Source organism: Alosa alosa, chromosome 13 (genome assembly GCF_017589495.1).
Source record: "Alosa alosa isolate M-15738 ecotype Scorff River chromosome 13, AALO_Geno_1.1, whole genome shotgun sequence".
Lineage (NCBI taxonomy): Eukaryota > Metazoa > Chordata > Actinopteri > Clupeiformes > Clupeidae > Alosa > Alosa alosa.
The window spans coordinates 2478205-2497167 of NC_063201.1; the positions used below are offsets into that span (position 1 = coordinate 2478205).

The 18963-nt window shown below is 38.2% G+C and overlaps 1 protein-coding gene and 1 long non-coding RNA gene across 2 annotated transcripts; both read right to left on the reverse strand.

Moving 5' to 3' along the window:
- Nucleotides 1–7422: 7422 nt before the first annotated feature.
- LOC125306244 lies at nt 7423–9264 on the reverse strand. Its single transcript, XR_007195524.1, has 2 exons — nt 8587–9264; nt 7423–8199 (listed from the first exon to the last, which is right to left on the reverse strand). It is a non-coding gene; the product is annotated as an uncharacterized LOC125306244 (long non-coding RNA).
- A 1317-nt stretch (nt 9265–10581) lies between these two features.
- s100w (S100 calcium binding protein W) lies at nt 10582–13553 on the reverse strand. The gene is made up of 3 exons (XM_048261359.1): nt 13257–13553; nt 11947–12095; nt 10582–10915 (listed from the first exon to the last, which is right to left on the reverse strand). The coding sequence occupies exons 2-3, from the start codon at nt 12091–12093 to the stop codon at nt 10748–10750; spliced, it is 315 nt and encodes a 104-aa protein (XP_048117316.1). The 5' UTR covers nt 12094–12095; nt 13257–13553; the 3' UTR covers nt 10582–10747.
- Between the last annotated feature and the right edge of the window lie 5410 nt (nt 13554–18963).

The following is an 18963-nucleotide window of genomic DNA, read 5'->3' on the forward strand; positions in this document are numbered from 1 at the left end:
ACTACACATCCTATTCAACTGTTTCCTCTGCCCAAAATTGTTTCAAAATAAAAGTCCTCACTACAATAATCCACTGTTAAACAATGTAACCCATTAAACTACTGAACTTTTTTTACATTCAACTTTTAAACGGTCTACTTTTTAAACTATCATTAAACTATCTATCTATTAAACTAGCTGTCTATCAACAACGTTTAAACTATCTACATTCAACTTTTTAAACTATATACATTCAACTTTTAAACAGTCTACTTTTAAAAATATTATTAAACTATCTATTAAACTAGCTGTCTATCAACAACTTTTAACTTGTCATCAACTATGTCAACACTTGTCATTAACTATGACTCCTACCCACTGTAGCTAGTTAAGATGGTTAAGATAGTTAACATGTTAAGATTGCTAACATTGTTAAGATTTTAAAGGAAAACTGATAAAAATGATTAGCTAGGTTAGCTAAGTCATATGGCTAGCATACTTAGCATGTTAGCATGCTAGTTAGCATAACTACTAAAAAATGATTAGCTAGGTTAGCTAAGTCATGGTTAGCCTGTTAGCATTGGAAGATAGTTAAGATGTTTAAAAAAAACTGCTAAAAAACGTTAGTTAAGTTAGCTAAGTAGCATGGTTAACATAGTTAGCATTGCTAGCATGTTTAGCAAAACTACTAGAAAACGTTAGCTAAGTAGCATGGTTAACATTGCTAGCACTGCTATAAAACATTAGCTAAGTAGCATGGTTAGCCTAGTTAAAAATCTTAGCATAACTGCTAGCAAACATTAGAGCCATTCCAACTTTCAGTTATCGTCAAATATCTACCTATACACAGCCATTAAACTATTTAAATATCAACATTCATTAAACTTCCACTCTGTCAACAACTTTTAAACTATTTACCTTTAACTTTTAAACGGTCTACTCTTAAACTATCATTAAACTATCTATTAAACTAGCTGTCTATCAACAACTTTTAAACTATCTACTGTCTATCAACAACTTTTAAACTATCTACATTCAGCTTTTAAACAGTCTACTTTTAAACTATCAACTTTTATTAAACTATGCAACCACCATGTCTATCCTAGCATCACCGTAGTAACCATCTCTGTATTATCTGTTTTAACTATACATGATATTTCACATCACAACTGTAGCATTTTCATGCACTGGTAATTCATTAATGGCAATTCTTCCAAGGCTTCTTCTTATTACAGTGCATGAAAATGCACTGTACTGTTCTTCCTAGGCTTCTTATTATAGTGCATGAAAATGCACTGTACTGTTCTTCCTAGGCTTCTTATTCTTATGCTTCTTCTTATTACAGTGCATGGAAATGCACTGTATTGTTATTCCAAGGCTTCTTATTCTTCTTCTTCTAACGCGTTTAATGCAGCTTCAACCGTTTAACGTAGAAACTTCATTCAAACTATGTTAATTAGGTCTTACTTAGGACATGGGTGCTATGTATTTTTCAGCTTTGTAACTTTTTTTTACTTTTTTAAACTATTAATTAAAAACTGTTCAAAATTTCCCCATAGACTTAACATGGGCTGATGACATCACAATAGAGCCGTTAAGCAATTAGAATCCTATGGCAGGTGTTCGGGCCACCTGTCCCAACTGCCATTCTCAGGCTTTAAGCATACAAACTGGCCCTATTAAGACTACACACCCTATTCAACTGCTTCCTCTGCCAAAACTGTTTCAGAATAAAAGTCCTCACTACAATATTTCACTGTTAAACAATTTAACCCTTTAAACTACTGAACCTTTTAACTGTTCAGCCATTGTAACTGTTACTTGTCATCAACTATGACTCCTACCCACTGGAGCTAGTTAGCTAAGTCACATGGTTAAGATAGTTAAGATGCTAGTTACCATTTTTAGCAAAACTGCTTAAAATGATTAGCTAAGTTAGCTAAGTCACATGGTTAGCATAGTTAGCATGCTAACATGTTAGCATGCTAGCCAAGATTTTTTAACAAAACTGCTAAAAAATGATTAGCTAAGTTAGCTAAGTCACATGGTTAAGATAGTTAGCATGCCAAGCATGCTAGTTACCATTTTATGAAAAACTGCTTAAAATGATTAGCTAAGTTAGCTAAGTCACATGGTTAAGATAGTTAAGATGCTAACATGTTAGCATGCTAGTTAACATTTTTAACAAAACTGCTAAAAATGATTAGCTAAGTTAGCTAAGTCACATGGTTAAGATAGTTAAGATGCTAGCATGCTAGTTACCATTTTTAGCAAAACTGCTTAAAATGATTAGCTAAGTTAGCTAAGTCACATGGTTAAGATGGATTAAGATCTTAATTAGCATTTTTAGCAAAACTGCTTAAAATGATTAGTTAAGTCAGCTAAGTAACATGGTTAAGATAGTTAAGATGTTAGCATGCTAAGAAAGCATAACTGCTAAAAAAATAATTAGCTAAGTTAGCTAAGTCACATGGTTAAGATACTTAAGATTTTAACATTGTTAGCATGCTAGTTAGCATAGTAACTTGGTTAACATTATTATCTTTGTTAATATAGTTAGCATAACTGCTAGCAAACATTAGAGCCATTCCAAGTGTCAGTTATCGTCAACTATCTACCTAAATAATTTAACCATTTAAACTATCCACTTATTTAACCGTTCAATCATTCCAACTATATTAATCCTTATCTACCAAGTAAATTATTTACCTATATAAACTATCCACCTATTTAACTGTTGAGTCATTCCAACTATATTAAACCTCATCTACCTAGCAACCAATATAGTTTGTTTTTACTCTGTATGATATTTGACATCATATTTTTTGCATTTTCATGCACTGTATTTCCTTCAGGAAATGCTTTTCTAGTTACAGTGCATGAAAATGCACTGTACTGTTCTTCCTAGGCTTCTTCTTATTCTTCTTCTTCTAACGCGTTTAATGCAGCTTCAACCGTTTAACGTAGAAACTTCATTCAAACTATGTTACGTAGGTCTTACTTAGGACATGGGTGCTATGTATTTTTCAGCTTTGTAACTTTTATACTTTTTAAACTATTCATTAAAAACTGTTCAAAATTTCCCCATTGACTTAACATTATGATTATGACATCACAATACGGCCGTTAAGCAATTAGAATCCTATGGCAGGTGTTCAGGCCATCTGGATCAACTGCCAGTCTCAGGCTTTAAGCATACAAACTGGCCCTATTAAGACTACACATCCTGTTCAACTGCTTCCTCTGCCAAAAACTGTTTCAAAATAAAAGTCCTCACTACAATATTTCACTGTTAAACAATTTAACCCTTTAAACTACTGAACTTTTTAACTGTTCAGCCATTGTAACTGTTACTTGTCATCAACTATGACTCCTAGCTAGTTAGCATGTTAGCATTGCTAACATTTTTAGCAAAACTGCTAAAAATTATAAGCTAAGTTAGCTAAGTAACATGGTTAGCATAGTTAGCATGCTAGTATGTTAGCATGTTAGTTAGCATAGTTAGCATGTTAACATGTTAATTAGCATAGTTAGCAAAACTGCTAAAAATGATTAGCTAAGTTAGCTAAGTCACATGGTTAGCATAGTTAAGATGCTAGTTAGCAAAACTGCTAAAATGAATATCTAAGTTAGCTAAGTCACATGGTTAGCATACTTAACATGTCAGCATGCTAGTTAGCATACCTACTAAAAATGATTAGCTAAGTTAGCTAAGTCACATGGTTAGCATACTTAACATTTTAGCATGCTAGTTAGCATAACTACTAAAATGAAAACATTAGCTAAGTTAACTAAGTTAAGTAACTTGGTTAACATTATTATCTTTGATAACATAGTTAGCATAACTGCTAGCAAACATTAGAGCCATTCCAACTGTCAGTTATCTTCAATTATCTACCTAAATAATTTAACCATTTAAATTATCCACCTATTTACCCGTTCAATCATTCCAACTATATTAAACCTTATCTACCAAGCAAATCATTTAACTATATAAACTATCCACCTATTTAACTGTTCAGTCATTCCAACTATATTAAACCTCATCTACCTAGCAACCAATTTAGTTTGTTTTTACTCTGTATGATATTTTACATCATATTTTTTGCATTTTCATGCACTGTATTTCCTTCAGGAAATGCTTTTCTAGTTGCTATTGTGATAATCTAATGTTAAGTCAATGGGGACATTTTAGTAGTTTTTAATTAATAGTTTAAAAAGTATAAAAGTTACAAAGTTGAAAAATACATAGCTGAAGTCACATAAGTAAGACCTACGCAACGCAGTTTGAATGAAGTTTCTAAGTTAAACGGTTGAAGCTGTATTAAACGCACAAAAAGCGTTAGAAGAAGAATAAGAATAAATCGGATAACAGTAGAGTGCATTTTCATGCACTCTAATAATAATAATAAGAAGAAGACTTCGGATAACAGAATTTTCATGCACTGTAATAATAATAAGAAGCCTAGGAAGAACAGTACAGTGCATTTTCATGCACTGTAATAAGAAGAAATCGGATAACAATAGAGTGCATTTTCATGCACTCTAATAAAATGCCTTGGAATAACAGTAAGAACAGTACAGTGCATTTTCATGCACTGTAATAAGAAGAAGTACAGTGCATTTTCCTTGTAATAAGAAGAAACGGATAACAATATTTGCATTTCATGCACTATAATAAGAACTGTAATAAAAGCCGATACAGTAGTCCATTGCATTTACATGCAATGCAATAAGAAGAACAGCGATAATAGTCCATTGCATTTACATGCAATGCAATAAAATGGAGATCAGGATGGTCTCACGAGGCTAATGACATTTATCACTACCTTTTAGCCTAAAACTTTTCACTGAAGCTAGCGGTACTTAAAACTCACTGAAGTTAGCGGCACCTGTTTCTTATAAAGGGGCAGGTAACCTGGGAGATGGCTACCTTGTTTGTGAGGGCCAAACTTTGTGCCTGCACCTTCTCTGATTTCCAGAGAACAACTGATCTGATGGACGGCGTTGCTGTTTGGCTACACTTTGCTACTGCATGTGAGTCGTGCTTGACTTTCTCTCCTGCTCCTATGGTTGGCTACTGGTCGGGGTGTTTTGACTTTTCTCCTGGTCCTGTTGGCTACTGGTGGGTTTCTGTAACTTGTTTGTTTTGTAATGCTGGTAGTGTAGGTCTGTCTTGTCGTCTATCTATGTAATTGTCAACAGCGTTTGACTTTGTTTCATTTGTGTCTGTGCTGGGAGCGAGGTGGTTATCCTCCTCTTGTGGTAGTTCCTACTTGTTTGGTGTGTTGTGCTAATTGTTCTGAGCGTTTATGCTCACCCTCTCCTTTCTGTTTGTAGTGCAGAACACTTGCCTGTTGTCTTCAGGATAATTTCCTCAGTCGTTGGGTTAGCCGTGATCCATCAGTAAGCCCCAGTCAGTACGATTTTGTTTGTGCATTGTGGCCTTATGTCACCAGTGTTTCTATACAGTATGTCCTGTGTGTCTGTCTAATAAAATATCATATTTTACTTGAGCCACGTCTCTGCTTTATTACTCAGTGTACTGACCTGTGTGATCTTGGTGGTTGAGGAAAAAGCTTATGGGCAACTATAGGGGGCATAATCAGATGCGTGCTGCCAAAGCCGTGTATAGAGAGAGTTTGGCCAACTAGGGAATCGAATGGCGCCATGTTGGATACCAATATTTCTGTAAAGGCCTTTTACATATTGACAAACATTGATGATAATATTTATATGCCTATTATAATGGTGAAAATAGGCGATTTATTTCAACATGGCATATTCACCCCATAGGGTTACGTATGTTATCTGACGTTGGTATCCAACATGGCAGAGTTGGCCAAACTCTCTCTATATACGGACGGCTCTGCTTGGCGCTAGCAATCAAACCCCCTCACACGGTACAGTCACACCTACTTAACCCCCTCACACGGTACTGTCACACCTACTTAACCCCCTCACACAGTACTGTCACAGTGTAATGTGTGGAGTGTAATGACGAGTTGTATAGTTTTTGGGCTATAAAGCCTGAAATGCATACATTGCTCAAATGATGGCTGTGGATGATTTATATTTGAAGGTAGATAAACTACATGTAAGAATGGATTATCAATACTATTTAAATACGTAGTAGGCCTGTTCTATGTATAGAACTTCTCAACTGTGAAATGTTATTCATTGCTCTTTAGTTTTCAAATTCCTTTCATTGGAGCAACCAAACGCAGCACAAAAGTAAGGCATTTTCTGAGCTGCTCAGGATGGACCTGTAGGTATATGGGCGTTGTCTAAAATCTTAGTATGCCATCTGCTGCCATCTACCGGAGGTGTTTGATGTTGCATTTTGTTTGCGATGTGCCTATGGCCTATTTGCCTGGTGTTTTCTGTCTTTGTTCATTTGTGTGTGTGCGTGTGTGTGTGTGTGTGTGAGTGTGAGTGAGTGAGTGAGTGAGTGAGTGAGTGAGTGAGAGAGAGAGAGAGAGAGAGAGAGAGTATGGACGTGAGTTATGGGGTCCATTCAGTGAGCATAGCTACACTAGATGGGACAAACATCATATAGAAAGCCTACATGCAGAATTCTGCCGATTGATCTTAACAATCCAAAAGAAAAAGAAAACACCAACCAATGCATGCAGGGCAGAACTAGGCAGATTCCCATTGGCCATCAACATACAAAAAAGATCCCTCAAATTCTGGATGCATCTTTTACTGCAGTAAAAACTCAAGATCTGACCCCTGAAAAGAGTCCTCTGAGTCAGCTTGTACTGAGACTAACTAATCTCCCCCTAACACACATTAATAACTTCGGTAACACTTTATTTGAAGGGGTCTACATAAGGGTGACATGGAACAGTCATAAGAATGACATGACACATGTCATGTACATTAATGACACATTATTGATGTTTATGACTTGTCATAATGTGTCATTCGGTTTTTGGAATGTCAAGTTGACATTGTTTGGGTGTCATCATTATGACAACTTGACATTAGTCAAGATGACATTATTTGACGGGTCTTTGTCATGACGACTTGACATAGCCAAGAAAGAAATGCAAGGTGTTTGGCATGATATTGTCATGACAACTTGACATAAAACTGTGTTTGGCCTGACTTATCTTCTAGGTTTGTAAAATGAAGGGCCTGAACAATTGACTGTCATGACACCATTATAATTGTGTCATGAATACTTTCCTTGAACTCAACTACAGTGGTACAGTTTTGACTTGTCATTAAGCTGTCACAAAGAACTATTACACACCAAAATAGTTTCCTGACAGTGTCATGAATACTTACCTTTGACCTAAAGTACAGTGAACCATCTGAGATGTTCCTGAACATGTCATTAAGTGTCATATCATGTAGGTCCTATTTCTGTACATTTTACATTTCTGGAACACAGAGTCTAATTTCAACTATAATGACAACAAATACCATACTCAGTCATGACTTATGAGTTTATTTCAGCAATGCAAAACCATAACACATGGACATGTTACCATGCCAGCTAACCTAACTGTGCATGTGGAACATGCATTCAACTATTCACATACTAGTCTTTAAGCACCATTTCATTGCCATCATTTCTGCAGCTTTTTCAAATCATGCACGAGTCTACCCAACAAACCATTACGACGACGGATTCCTAACCAGTAGTACCATTCAATCATTTTAAGGTGTGTTTTGAGGGACTGAGGGGTTCGATTTCCCGTGAGACGCCATATTTGTCTGTGTAAGGGGCACTTATTTTAATGTAGAGTAAAGTTCTGCATTTCTAAGGAACTTTTCACAAGAGGAGTAGACAAATGAAAGTACCAAAATAGTTTACCCAGAACATATAGCCCGCATTTATTAAACATCAAACAGTATGACCTTGTTTCTCTTTTCTGTCCTTTTAGTTGTGAAAATTCAGTATTTCTCTTAGTTTTCAACCTTTTCACACAAGTTGAGAAAAATATAAAGTAAAATGACCTCAGAGCTCTGATAAAATAACCCCAAAATAATAAACCAAAGTCCATCTACCTGGGTAGTATGTTTTTTTTTAAGTGGTGAGATCTCGCGCTTATCTGTAGGCTACGATGAAATGAAGAAATATTGAGTAGAAGCAGTTCATGTCGCAGGCAAGATGATCATTCGCGCCCTCTGCTCTTCTGCCTCCCGTGTCCAATGGCGAATTTGTCCAATGCTCTCTCAAAGCATGCATCCAAACAAAAAAACAACCTGCGTAGCAGGGCAACAATTAAATTCAATTACTCTCTCGATACATTTTAGCATATCTGGAAATATAACTCATATTCATGAACTGTAGTAGCTTATTCTTATTTTTAATCTATACATTCACTATATAGCCTACATGAAACTTCAGCACTAGCATATCACGTAGTAACATGGCTTCAACATAGCATGAAATAGCACTTCAAATCATTAAACTCATGTTCAACTCCGATTGGTTTTTAGCTTATGCAGTACCATCAATACATTTCCACACAATGCATTAAACAACTGAGTTACAGCAAAATAAAACTTGTACGTGCTTAACTCATTAAACACATCCATCACGCCATGTCTGCTACTAACATAAATGACAAACACGTGTAAAACACTCACCGGAGAAAACTCATACAAGTAAGTAAACTCCTTGTAGTAATTTCGACCCTTTGCTGTTATTCCTTCCTTAGAAGTAGGTTTGGTGGAAAAACCCCTTTTAACTAGCTATTCAATGTTATTTTTAACTTTTCTTCTCAGTGTGGAAAATCTAAATATGGCTTCAGCTCACTATCGTTCTGCTGTTTTACTGTCTATGTCATAGACAGTAAAAGAAAGGTCTATGTTCTGCTGTCCTGCTGTTTGCGATTTCTGTCTTCTTCTCTAAGAATCAGTGTAGCAGTTTCCCCTCTATGCAGCGCCACCACTGCCACCTACTGGACAAATACGGTGTGCAGGGAAAACATAACTAAAAGTAATCAAGAAATTAGATATTAAACTAGAATAATGTAATCCTATTAGTAGGCTATTTTCGAGTGGGTTACATCTGCAATGCACCTTCAATATGTTGAGTATATCTAATTTATAATGGTGTCATGACAGCCAATTGTTCAGGCTCATCACTTCATAAACCTAGAAGATAAGTCAGGCCAAACACAGTTATATGTCAAGTTGTCATGACAATATCATGCCAAGGAAAGTATTCATGACACAATTATAATGGTGTCATGTCAATCAATTATTCCGGCCCACCACTTCACGAACCTAAAAGAAGTCAGGCCAAACACAGTTATATGTCAATTTTGCATTTCTTTCTTGGTTAATGTCAAGTTGTCATGACAACGGTTTACATTTTCTTGGCTAATGTCAAGTTGTCATGACAGAGAAACCCTCAAATAATGTCATCTTGCCTAATGTCAAGTTGTTATAATGATGACACCCAAACAATGTCAACTTGACATTCCAAAAACCGAATGACACTTAATGACAACAGCCATAAACATCAATACTATGTCATTAATGTGCATGACATGTGTCATGACATTCTTATGACGGTTACATGTCACCCTTGTGTAGACCCCTCCAAATAAAGTGTTACCATAACTTCTCTCAGACAAGTGCTGCTTTCAAACTGAACACCAATAAGACCATTCAAGAATCTAAAGAAAAATATTTGGAACATTGGCAAAAGGAGACAAAAAACCAAAGCAAATTAGAATGTTACCGGTCAATAAAATCTGAATACCAATTGGAGGAATATCTCTTTACTGTTAGAGATATAAAGCAGACACAGATCCTGACCAAATACAGACTCAGTGACCACAGTCTAGCCATAGAAAAGGGCAGACTAAGACAATCCTGGTTGCTAAGAGCTATGTGGTCACTGCCTAACAGGTGAGGTTGAGACTGAGGTGCATTTTCTTCTTCACTGTGAGAAATATACAACAGTACGTAAGTCATACTTTGACAGGCTTACAAGCCTAATCCCAGGGTTTAGAACTCTAGAAGAACAAGAAAGAATGGCAGTCTTACTTGGACAGCAGGGACAGACAGCAGATCTTGCTGCCAAATACGTCACCAAATGCCATAAGGCAAGGCACAGTGGTTAAATAATTATGGTGCTGACCATGCAGTTACAGTTTCAGGCAAGTCCCACCACTCAGCGGCCATATTGCAATGCTTTTTGGGAACTTATCGGGCATGTATTTGCACAACTGCGCGTGCGCAATGCTTCACAAATCACGACACACCAACCTCGCTCCAGCTGCGAGATCACACCACATGATTGGCACCATGTATTCACATTTCAACTTTTGGCAGCGAAAGGGGCGGAAAATGTGTAGACGACTGCCATGTTTGCGTTACAAACTAACCCCAGACATTTCTATGGGAGATACTAACCCCATACATTTCTATGGGAGACACTAACCCCATACATTTCTATGGGAGATTCTGTGCTGTGTCTCCTCATTAGAAAGTCTCTGGTTACACTAAGCAGTTCAAAACCCATCTCCATATGTACACAAACTGCACACTTACATACTAAAAGTATGTACATTTTACTGACAGAAAGTATTTTGTGTCATACATTACTGGAACTAGAAAGACTCCCGCACATTGTTTCACTTGCAATGTCGCATTTATTGTAAACTACATTTCGGCCCTTAGACCTCTGTCATGTTATCATAAATTACAAAACACCTTTTTAAAGATATCCCAAAACAGGTTTGACATTACACTGTAATCTTACAGTATGTACATCTTTGTGTCTGCCCGCCTGCTTTTACTCATTATCCTTCTTCTTTCCTTTGCCCTTGCCCCTCTTATGGCGATACACGCCGCGGGCCAGAAGTCCCACCATCATGCCAAACTCGCGAAAGTTCACTTCACCGTCGTGGTTCTTGTCCAGTTTGCTCATGGCCTCCTGAATGTCCTCTGGGTCAATTTTTCCCTGTGGGGTGCAGGAGGAGAGAAGCATTAGTCACTCATACAGAGACTTTACAAATAATACAGTAAGTCACTCATACAGAGACTTTACAGATAATTAGTCACTCATAAAGAGACTTTGCAGATCAGTGGTGCAGGAGGAGAAAAGCATTAGTCACTCATACAGAGACTTTACAGATAATTAGTCACTCATAAAGAGACTTTGCAGATAATTAGTCACTCGTACAGAGACTTTACAGATCAGTGGTGCAGGAGGAGAGAAGCATTAGCCACTCATACAGAGACTTTACAGGTAATTTGTTGAAATTCAAGTTCAGTCTTTAAACTTGCTGTTGAACTAATACTTAACATCACCTTAGCCAAAACAAACTTCTTGAATTTCCCCTGGGGATCAATAAAGTATCTATCTATCTATCTAAACCCCTAACCATAACCATAACATGCGTTGTTTTTACCAAACAGATATAGTCTGTTACCATAACAGAATAGTTGGTAATCTGAGCATCTGCAGATAGTCTATAGGAGACTATCCATGTAAATTATGACCCAGATGGGTCACTTGTGTAAAATAATGTTTTGAAAGGTTTGGGATGTGATTGCATGTAAGATAAAGCTCAGAAGGTTGCCCTCAGTTTTATTAGTCATACTTCAACACACACGTTTACATGTCTTAAAACCTGGCTGAGTTCTCTCATGCTGATAGTATGTAGAGCTTGCATTCTGGGCCAATTTGTCGGCATTACCATTGTGAATTACCCACTGAACGGAGCCAAAAATCAACAAGCAACCAGTGCTTGCTCCACCTCCAAGCTTCCAGTAGCGTTGCCTATCATGTGCTCCACGATGGAGGCCCAGTGTGTCACCGTCTGTAGTGACCAATGGCAGTGGGGGATACACGTGGTGGCATGGCGCATGACGGCATGACATGATGCCACACTGAAAGGGAGCTCGCTGTTCATTGCTCTTTGGGTCAGGACAGGGACAGGGGCAAAAGGAACAGGGCAAAAAAGGGGCAGGGGCAAAAGGGTCACCCACCTGGAACTCCGGGCTGGCCAGCTCCTTCTGTAAAAGCTCAGCGAGCTCGGCCTGGCTCAGCTGGTGCTTCTTGTCGTCCTTCCCAGCGTACTCCTCATACACCTCCACCAGGGACATGATGGCCTGCTCCAACCTGCTCCGAGACATGTCTGAGAGAGAGCCAGAGAAGACAAGAGGCATTTTCCATTAGCATTGTGTACGCTTAGAGAGCCAGAAAAGACAAGAGGCATTTGGCATTAGCATTGCGTACGCTTCGACTCATTTGGAAGCAGTGGTTCGGGATGGCATAGAGACTTGAACTGTAAAATGTGGGACACATTTTTTCTTTTCTTGAGAGTAAAGAATGACTGAATGCTACGCATTTCTGTGCCATTAGCAGATAGCGAACTGGGCTAGAAAAAGTATGTCGCTTTATGTAGATTTTGCACATTCTTATACAACTTTCCTGCCTAAATAAAGAACCACACAAAACTCATTCCATGTTAGGGAATAAGTTACGATCTGATAGTCTGAGAGAAGTGCCCACTAAAAATTGACCATTTGTAACTCAGGGAGATGGGGTCACTCGGGGAATGAAAATAAAGCAAGCTCATCAAAGTTCTAAAATCGGGCGCTAGACGAAATGAGAACGACGATATGAGTAAAGAAGGTCCACCACAACAGTATCGCAACAGTATTTTTTACTGATCAAGGGCTCACGCCTGGAACGTCACAAGTAAAAATACTATTGGGAGCTAACTGGTGTGGCGGAGTCACTCGGGGTCATGCAAATAGCATGCCATTCATTGCAATTAAGGTTTCTGGCTGAATGCTGAAGTGTATAAATGTGACTGATCATTGACTAGAGTTCTGTCAAGAGTTCTGGGAGGGGCATCACTGTGAAATATTGTCCAAAAACATGACAAACCTGCAAAGAATGTATGGGCGCTGTAAATTATCAAACCACCTAAATTAAACTCAATTAAACTAGCTAATTAATCAATTAAACCCAAAGTGCCGACAGCCAAATAGAGCAAGCCAGCAGGAATTCAAACAAGTTAAAACACAGTTCAAAACCAATATCCAAACATAAACAAACATGTAACATGTTACCCCTTAACAAATGCAGTTTCTCTTTTTAACAACAAATTAGTTTAATAACAAGGAGAAGGGACAAATTCCATATCCAGGCCCTCGGTATGTTTGTTAGGGCTAAAAGTATTAACATACACCATAGTTTAGTCAAAAGCCTTTATTTGTTAGGGCTAAAAGTGTTAACATACACCATAGTTTAGTCAAAAGCTTAAACACAGTTAATGTGCTCTACTCACCTGCACTTGAGTCTGATTTTTGACGAGTACTGAAAGAAGAAGCACGAATGAAGTGAATCAGAGGGAGACCTCTATTTAAGTATATGGGGAATTCCAGTTTCCACCCACACACAAGGGTGTTACCTCATACTTGTTTGTGCCTGAGCACACTGTTGTCAACTACTATTACCCCGATGATCTTCACAATGAATGAAAGATGGAAAGGTCAGAGCAATTTGATAGATAATGGAAATTCACCTCAGCATAACAGATCCTAACAGCTATGTGTGTGTGTGTGTGTGTGTCTGTCTGTGTGTGTCTCTGTTTTTGTGTGATGGCATGGGTGTGTTTGTGTGTGTGTGTGTGTGTGTGTGTGTGTGTTTTTGCATGTGTGTTTGCGTGTGTGTTTGCATGTGTGGAGCTAAACAGTTGAAATCCTAGGGCACGCTGAAAATGGGCAGTTTGAGTCACACTGGCCGGGCTGTTCCACATTACAGCAGCTCCACCTTGTAGACACAGCCCACTCTTACATAACTGACCTCTATTTTCCATCTCTCCCTCCCTCTGCGCCTGGCTGTCTCTCTCCCTCTGTCCCCTCCCCTCTTCCCTTGACTTGTCATTAACCCAAAGATATACTGCTTGTTGTTGCATTTAACTCATGTGTACATACATTATGTCCATTCATTCACAATTAAATGAATGGATTATGATTAGTGTTTTATTCAAATGAGGAGCAAACATGGGTGATTTGTCTATGCTCCTTTTTGCTGTTATACCTTTAGACCCCTCAAATTACCACAACTACCATTATTATTACCACTGCATCACATCTCTCTCTCTCTCTGTGTGTGTGTGATGTTGCCAAGGTGATTGACAGGTTGTTTGGGCTGTTGTTGTTACGCTGGTACAGTCGGCCTATGTCTCACAACAGCATCTGCCCTCATTATAATCCCTGGCTTTATGTGTCTGCCTATCCAGATTTCAGAACATGAAACAAAAGACAGAATATGTCACCTGATGGTAACACAACTGCTCAGAAAGAAAGACTGTCAGATCAGGTGAACAGGCAGGTTAAGGCATGTAGATTTACCACATACCACAGATGTACCTGTACATCCTCTCCGCAAAAATAAATCACACTTACGGGGGCGCTGTGGCGCAGCGGCGCAGCAGGCTACAGCGCTCACACCATATACGGGTCCAAGTGCCCACGGGGACCCAGGTTCGAATCCGACCTGCGGTCATGTCCCGGTCCCACCCCATCTCTCTCTCCCACTCACTTCCTGTCTCACTCTTCACTGTCCTATACAAATAAAGGCAAAAAGCCCCAAAAATATACTTTAAAATAAATAAAAATAAAAAATAAATCACTCTTGTCAATTTGACTCCATCCCCTACTCTTACAACTTTTGTGTATACTTATATGTGCATGCCTGTGTGTGTGGGTGGTGTGTGTGTGGGTGTGTGTGCATGCCTGTGTGTGTGTGTGTGTGTGTGCATGCGTGTGAATGTGAGCGTGCCTGTGTGTGTGTACGTGTGAGTGTGTGTCTGTGCGTCTGGATGTGTGCGTATGTGTGCATGCATGTGTGTGCATACAGTACGTGTGTGGGTGTATGTCCATTTGTGAGCTGTGAGCGAGTCTACAGCAGAAAAACCTATTTAGCAAGCAGAAGTGTCCCAGCCCGGTGTTTAGGATGCATCTTAGCCAGGTAGCCTATCTAGATAGATAGATAGATACTTTATTGATCCCCAGGGGAAATTCAAGAAATCTATGCCCTGCTGTCGATTAGCGAATGTAACATTGTGACTAACTAACTTAGCAGTGCTGCCAACTTTTCAAAAAACCTTGGAGTGAGATTTGGTAGGTTGCCGCATACACAGCACACTTTTGCTTGGCTCATTCAGCATACTGTACGTGCAGATGTGGTCAGTGGTAATCTAAGTTCAAATAATCTAAGATAAGATAGTTATCTTGGTCATTTTAATGGCCATATACAATACCTTATTATTATCTGCAGGTGTGTGACTTTGACTTACGTGCACGTGGCTGCAAAATGACTTTTAATTTATGTTATTTTAAAATATGGATGTATGGTGGTTAGAAGTATAAATATCAATTAGAAACCTAAATATATTTATAATTATTAATTTGCAAACAAATAACTGGCGTCAGTGACGTCTTTGACATGAAGATCCCCGGAACTATGCTTCTACTAGCATTCTACCACAGGTCGAGATGTGTAGTTGTAACTACACAACTTTACGATAGTGGTTGCGAACGTTCGTCGCTACTATGGTTTTGGGAAACACTAACGAAGTGTAACAATGCATTGGACTATGTAAGTTCCACCACCATAGTTTAAACTATCGTTTGGGAAACAGTTTTGTCGTACTTACATAGTTTCAACCATGTTAGTTGCTAACGTAGTTAGCTTTTGGGAAACGCACCCCTGATTGATGTCTGATGTGTGATCAGTGGAATCAGGGAAGTGGCAGTGTTTTTTTTTGCGCGTCTGCAGAAGTCAGCCAAATATGAATGTAATTCTGCGGAATAAAGCAGATGTATTTGTTTATTGTACAGAAAAATAAAAATGACATGTCAAGCAGTCAATTGACTACATTGCAGTCAAGAAGTAGGGAAAATTAATTTACGAAACCAAAACGTGGGTCATAGTTGTCTAAGCCTCTATAGCGTAGCCTGTTAAAAACGTCGCTAGTATTAAATCGCCAACAACATTGTTTTCTGCAGAAGCCTACCCAAGGCTACAGATTAATTCTGAACAGTTATTTCGTTACCACCGTGTAGTCAAGCCTTAAGCCATACCCAAGTAGCCTAAATCGAGGTAATGTTTAATTATGCATGATTTATTTTGTTATTGAATTCGTAGGCTGGGATTCCTCTCGGCAACAATTATGTTTAATGGTAGCCTCCTGCTTTTTCAGAAGGGGCGACAGGCAGGCTACTGACAGAGCGATGTACAGTGGCAGAGCGACGCACAGTGGCTGAAAGTCAAGTCAAGTCAAGTCAAGTCAAGTTTATTTATATAGCACATTTCATACACAGAGGTTATTCAATGTGCTTTACATAAACAAAACCAAACAATAATAACAAATAAAAGCATAGAAGGGCAATATAGTCAAAGAATAGTTAAAAGGTAAAGATCATAATAAAAAGAAAACATAAAACACAAGGTAAAAATCATTTAAAAATAAAGAATAATTAGTAAGCAAAAACAAAGGCAAAAGTAGTAAAAAAGTAATAAAAGATAAAGTAGAATAATTATCGAGGCAGATTCAGAATTTGTAACTCGGCACAGTTAGCAAAAAGCGTCTGAGAACAGTTTGGTCTTAAGTCTAGATTTAAAACTGGCTACAGTTAGGGCCTTTTTAATGTCATCCGAAAGTTGGTTCCACAGCTGAGCCGCATAGCAGCTAAAAGCTGCTTCACCATGTTTAGTTCTAACTGTAGGTTTTACTAGCAGGTTTTTCACCTGGGACCTGAGAGGACGAGAAGGTGTGTACTGCTGAAGCATGTCTGACAAGTATTTAGGTCCTGTTCCATTTACTGATTTATAAACAAGCAATAGTGCTTTAAAGTCAATTCTGTGACTTACTGGAAGCCAGTGCAAGGACTTAAGAATTGGAGTCAGTGGTCAGTTCTTTTAGTTTTTGTTAGAGTCCTAGCTGCTGCATTTTGTATCACCTGAAGCTGTTTAATAGTCTTTTTAGGAAGGCCTGTGAAAAGTCCATTGCAGTAATCAACCCTGCTGGAGATAAATGCATGAATGAGTTTTTCTAAGTCATGTTTTGACATCAGCCCTCTGAGTTTGACAATATTTTTGAGGTGGTAAAAAGCTGATTTAGTTATCGCTTTCATGTGGCTGTTGAAATTTAGATCACTGTCAATTAATACACCAAGATTTTTAACAGTATCCTTTGCCTTCAACCCTTTTGTGTCAAGGAGAGTGGCAACCCTAAATCTTTCCTCATTTTTACCAAATATAATTACCAGTTTTTTCTTTGTTCAGCTGAAGAAAATTTTGAGACATCCAGGTGTTGATTTGTTCTATACACTGACACATAGATTCAAGAGGACCATAGTTGTTTGGTGATAGAGCTAAGTAAATTTGTGTGTCATCTGCATAGCTATGATATGAAATCAAATTATTTTGAATGATTTGTCCAAGTGGGAGCATATAGAGGTTGAATAATAGTGGCCCCAAGATCGACCCTGGGGAACACCACAGGTCAAGGACGTTGGTGTTGAGGTACAGTTTTCGATGGCAACAAAGAAGCTCCTTTCTTGTAGATATGATTTTAGCCAGCTGATAACTATGCCTGTAAATCCAACCCAGTGTTCTAGTCTGTGTAGTAAAATATTGTGATCAACAGTGTCAAATGCTGCACTAAGGTCCAGTAGCACTAGGACTGATGTTTTACCTGAATCTGTGTTGAGGCTGCATGTCATTGGAAACTTTAATGAGAGCTGTTTCAGTGCTGTGATTTGCCCGAAAACCAGACTGAAAGTAATCAAAATACCCATTTGATGTTAGGAAGGTGGTTAATTGATTAAAGACTACTTTTTTCAATAATTTTGCCAATAAAAGGTAGATTGATATAGGCCTGTAATTGTTTAGCATGGAGGCATCCAGGTTATTCTTCTTGAGAAGTGGCTTTACAACAGCTGTTTTCAGTGACTTAGGAAAAGTGCCAGACAGCAGTGATACATTTACAATTTGAAGGACATCCGCTATGAGGTGAAAACAGTTTTGAAGAAATTGGTAGGCAGAGTGTCTAAGACACATGTGGAAGGGCTGAGATTCTGTACCGTTTTTCAAGTGTTTCAGTAGTCTATCAAGCTGAACTCTGACATCAAGTTTAGTTTCCCTCTGTTTGTTGCTGGAAGTTCAGGTTGTTGAATTTGTAATTGAGCAGATATGTTGAGTCTGATTTTGTCAATTTTACCTTTAAAAAAAAGATGAAAACTCATTGCATTTATTAGTTGAGAGAAGTTCAGGCACTAATTGTGAGGGGGGGGGGATTTGTTAACTTAGATCAACAGTTGAAAATAGAATAGGAGTGTTATTTGAACTTCTATTGATAATGTTAGAAAAGAAAGACTGTCTTGCTTTTGCATATTTCAGAGTTATATGCGGAGCATCTCTTTATGGATTTCATAGTGGATCTGAAGTTTGTATTTACGCCATTTTCTTTCAGTCTTCCTACACTCTCTTTTTAGAAGTTTAACTGCTGGATTTTGCCTCCATGGTGCTTTCTGTTTGTCCTTAACTTTCTTGAATTGTAATGGAGCAATGTCATCCATAATGTTTGCCATTTTTGCATTAAAGTGATCAAATAAGTCTTCAGAGTCTGACAGTTGACTTGACTTTAGTGAAAGTGCTTGCTCAAAGAGAGCACTTGTCTGATCATTTATGATTCTCCTTTTACCATCATAGCTGTGTTTTGAGTGTGTGGGGACATAGACACATCAAAGAACACGCAAAAATGATCAGATAAGGCCAGGTCTTTAACAGCTGTAGAGACATCGGAGACCCTTTGTGATAACAAGGTCGAGGGTATGGCCGAGAGTGTGTTGGCCCCTGTACATGCTGTGTTAGGGAGAAAGTATCAATTAGTGCAATGAATTCCTTGGCATAATTGTTTTCAGGATTATCCACATGCAAGTTTAGATCCCCTGATATAATAAGACAGTCAAACTCTATGCAAA

Excerpts from the sequence above, each read along its gene's own strand:
- s100w (XM_048261359.1), bottom strand. The coding sequence starts at position 12,093 with ATGTCTCGGAGCAGGTTGGAGCAGGCCATCATGTCCCTGGTGGAGGTG. Across the intron at positions 10,916-11,946 it reads TGGCCAGCCCGGAGTTCCAG|GGAAAAATTGACCCAGAGGA; the intron begins GTGGGTGACCCT and ends TGCACCCCACAG.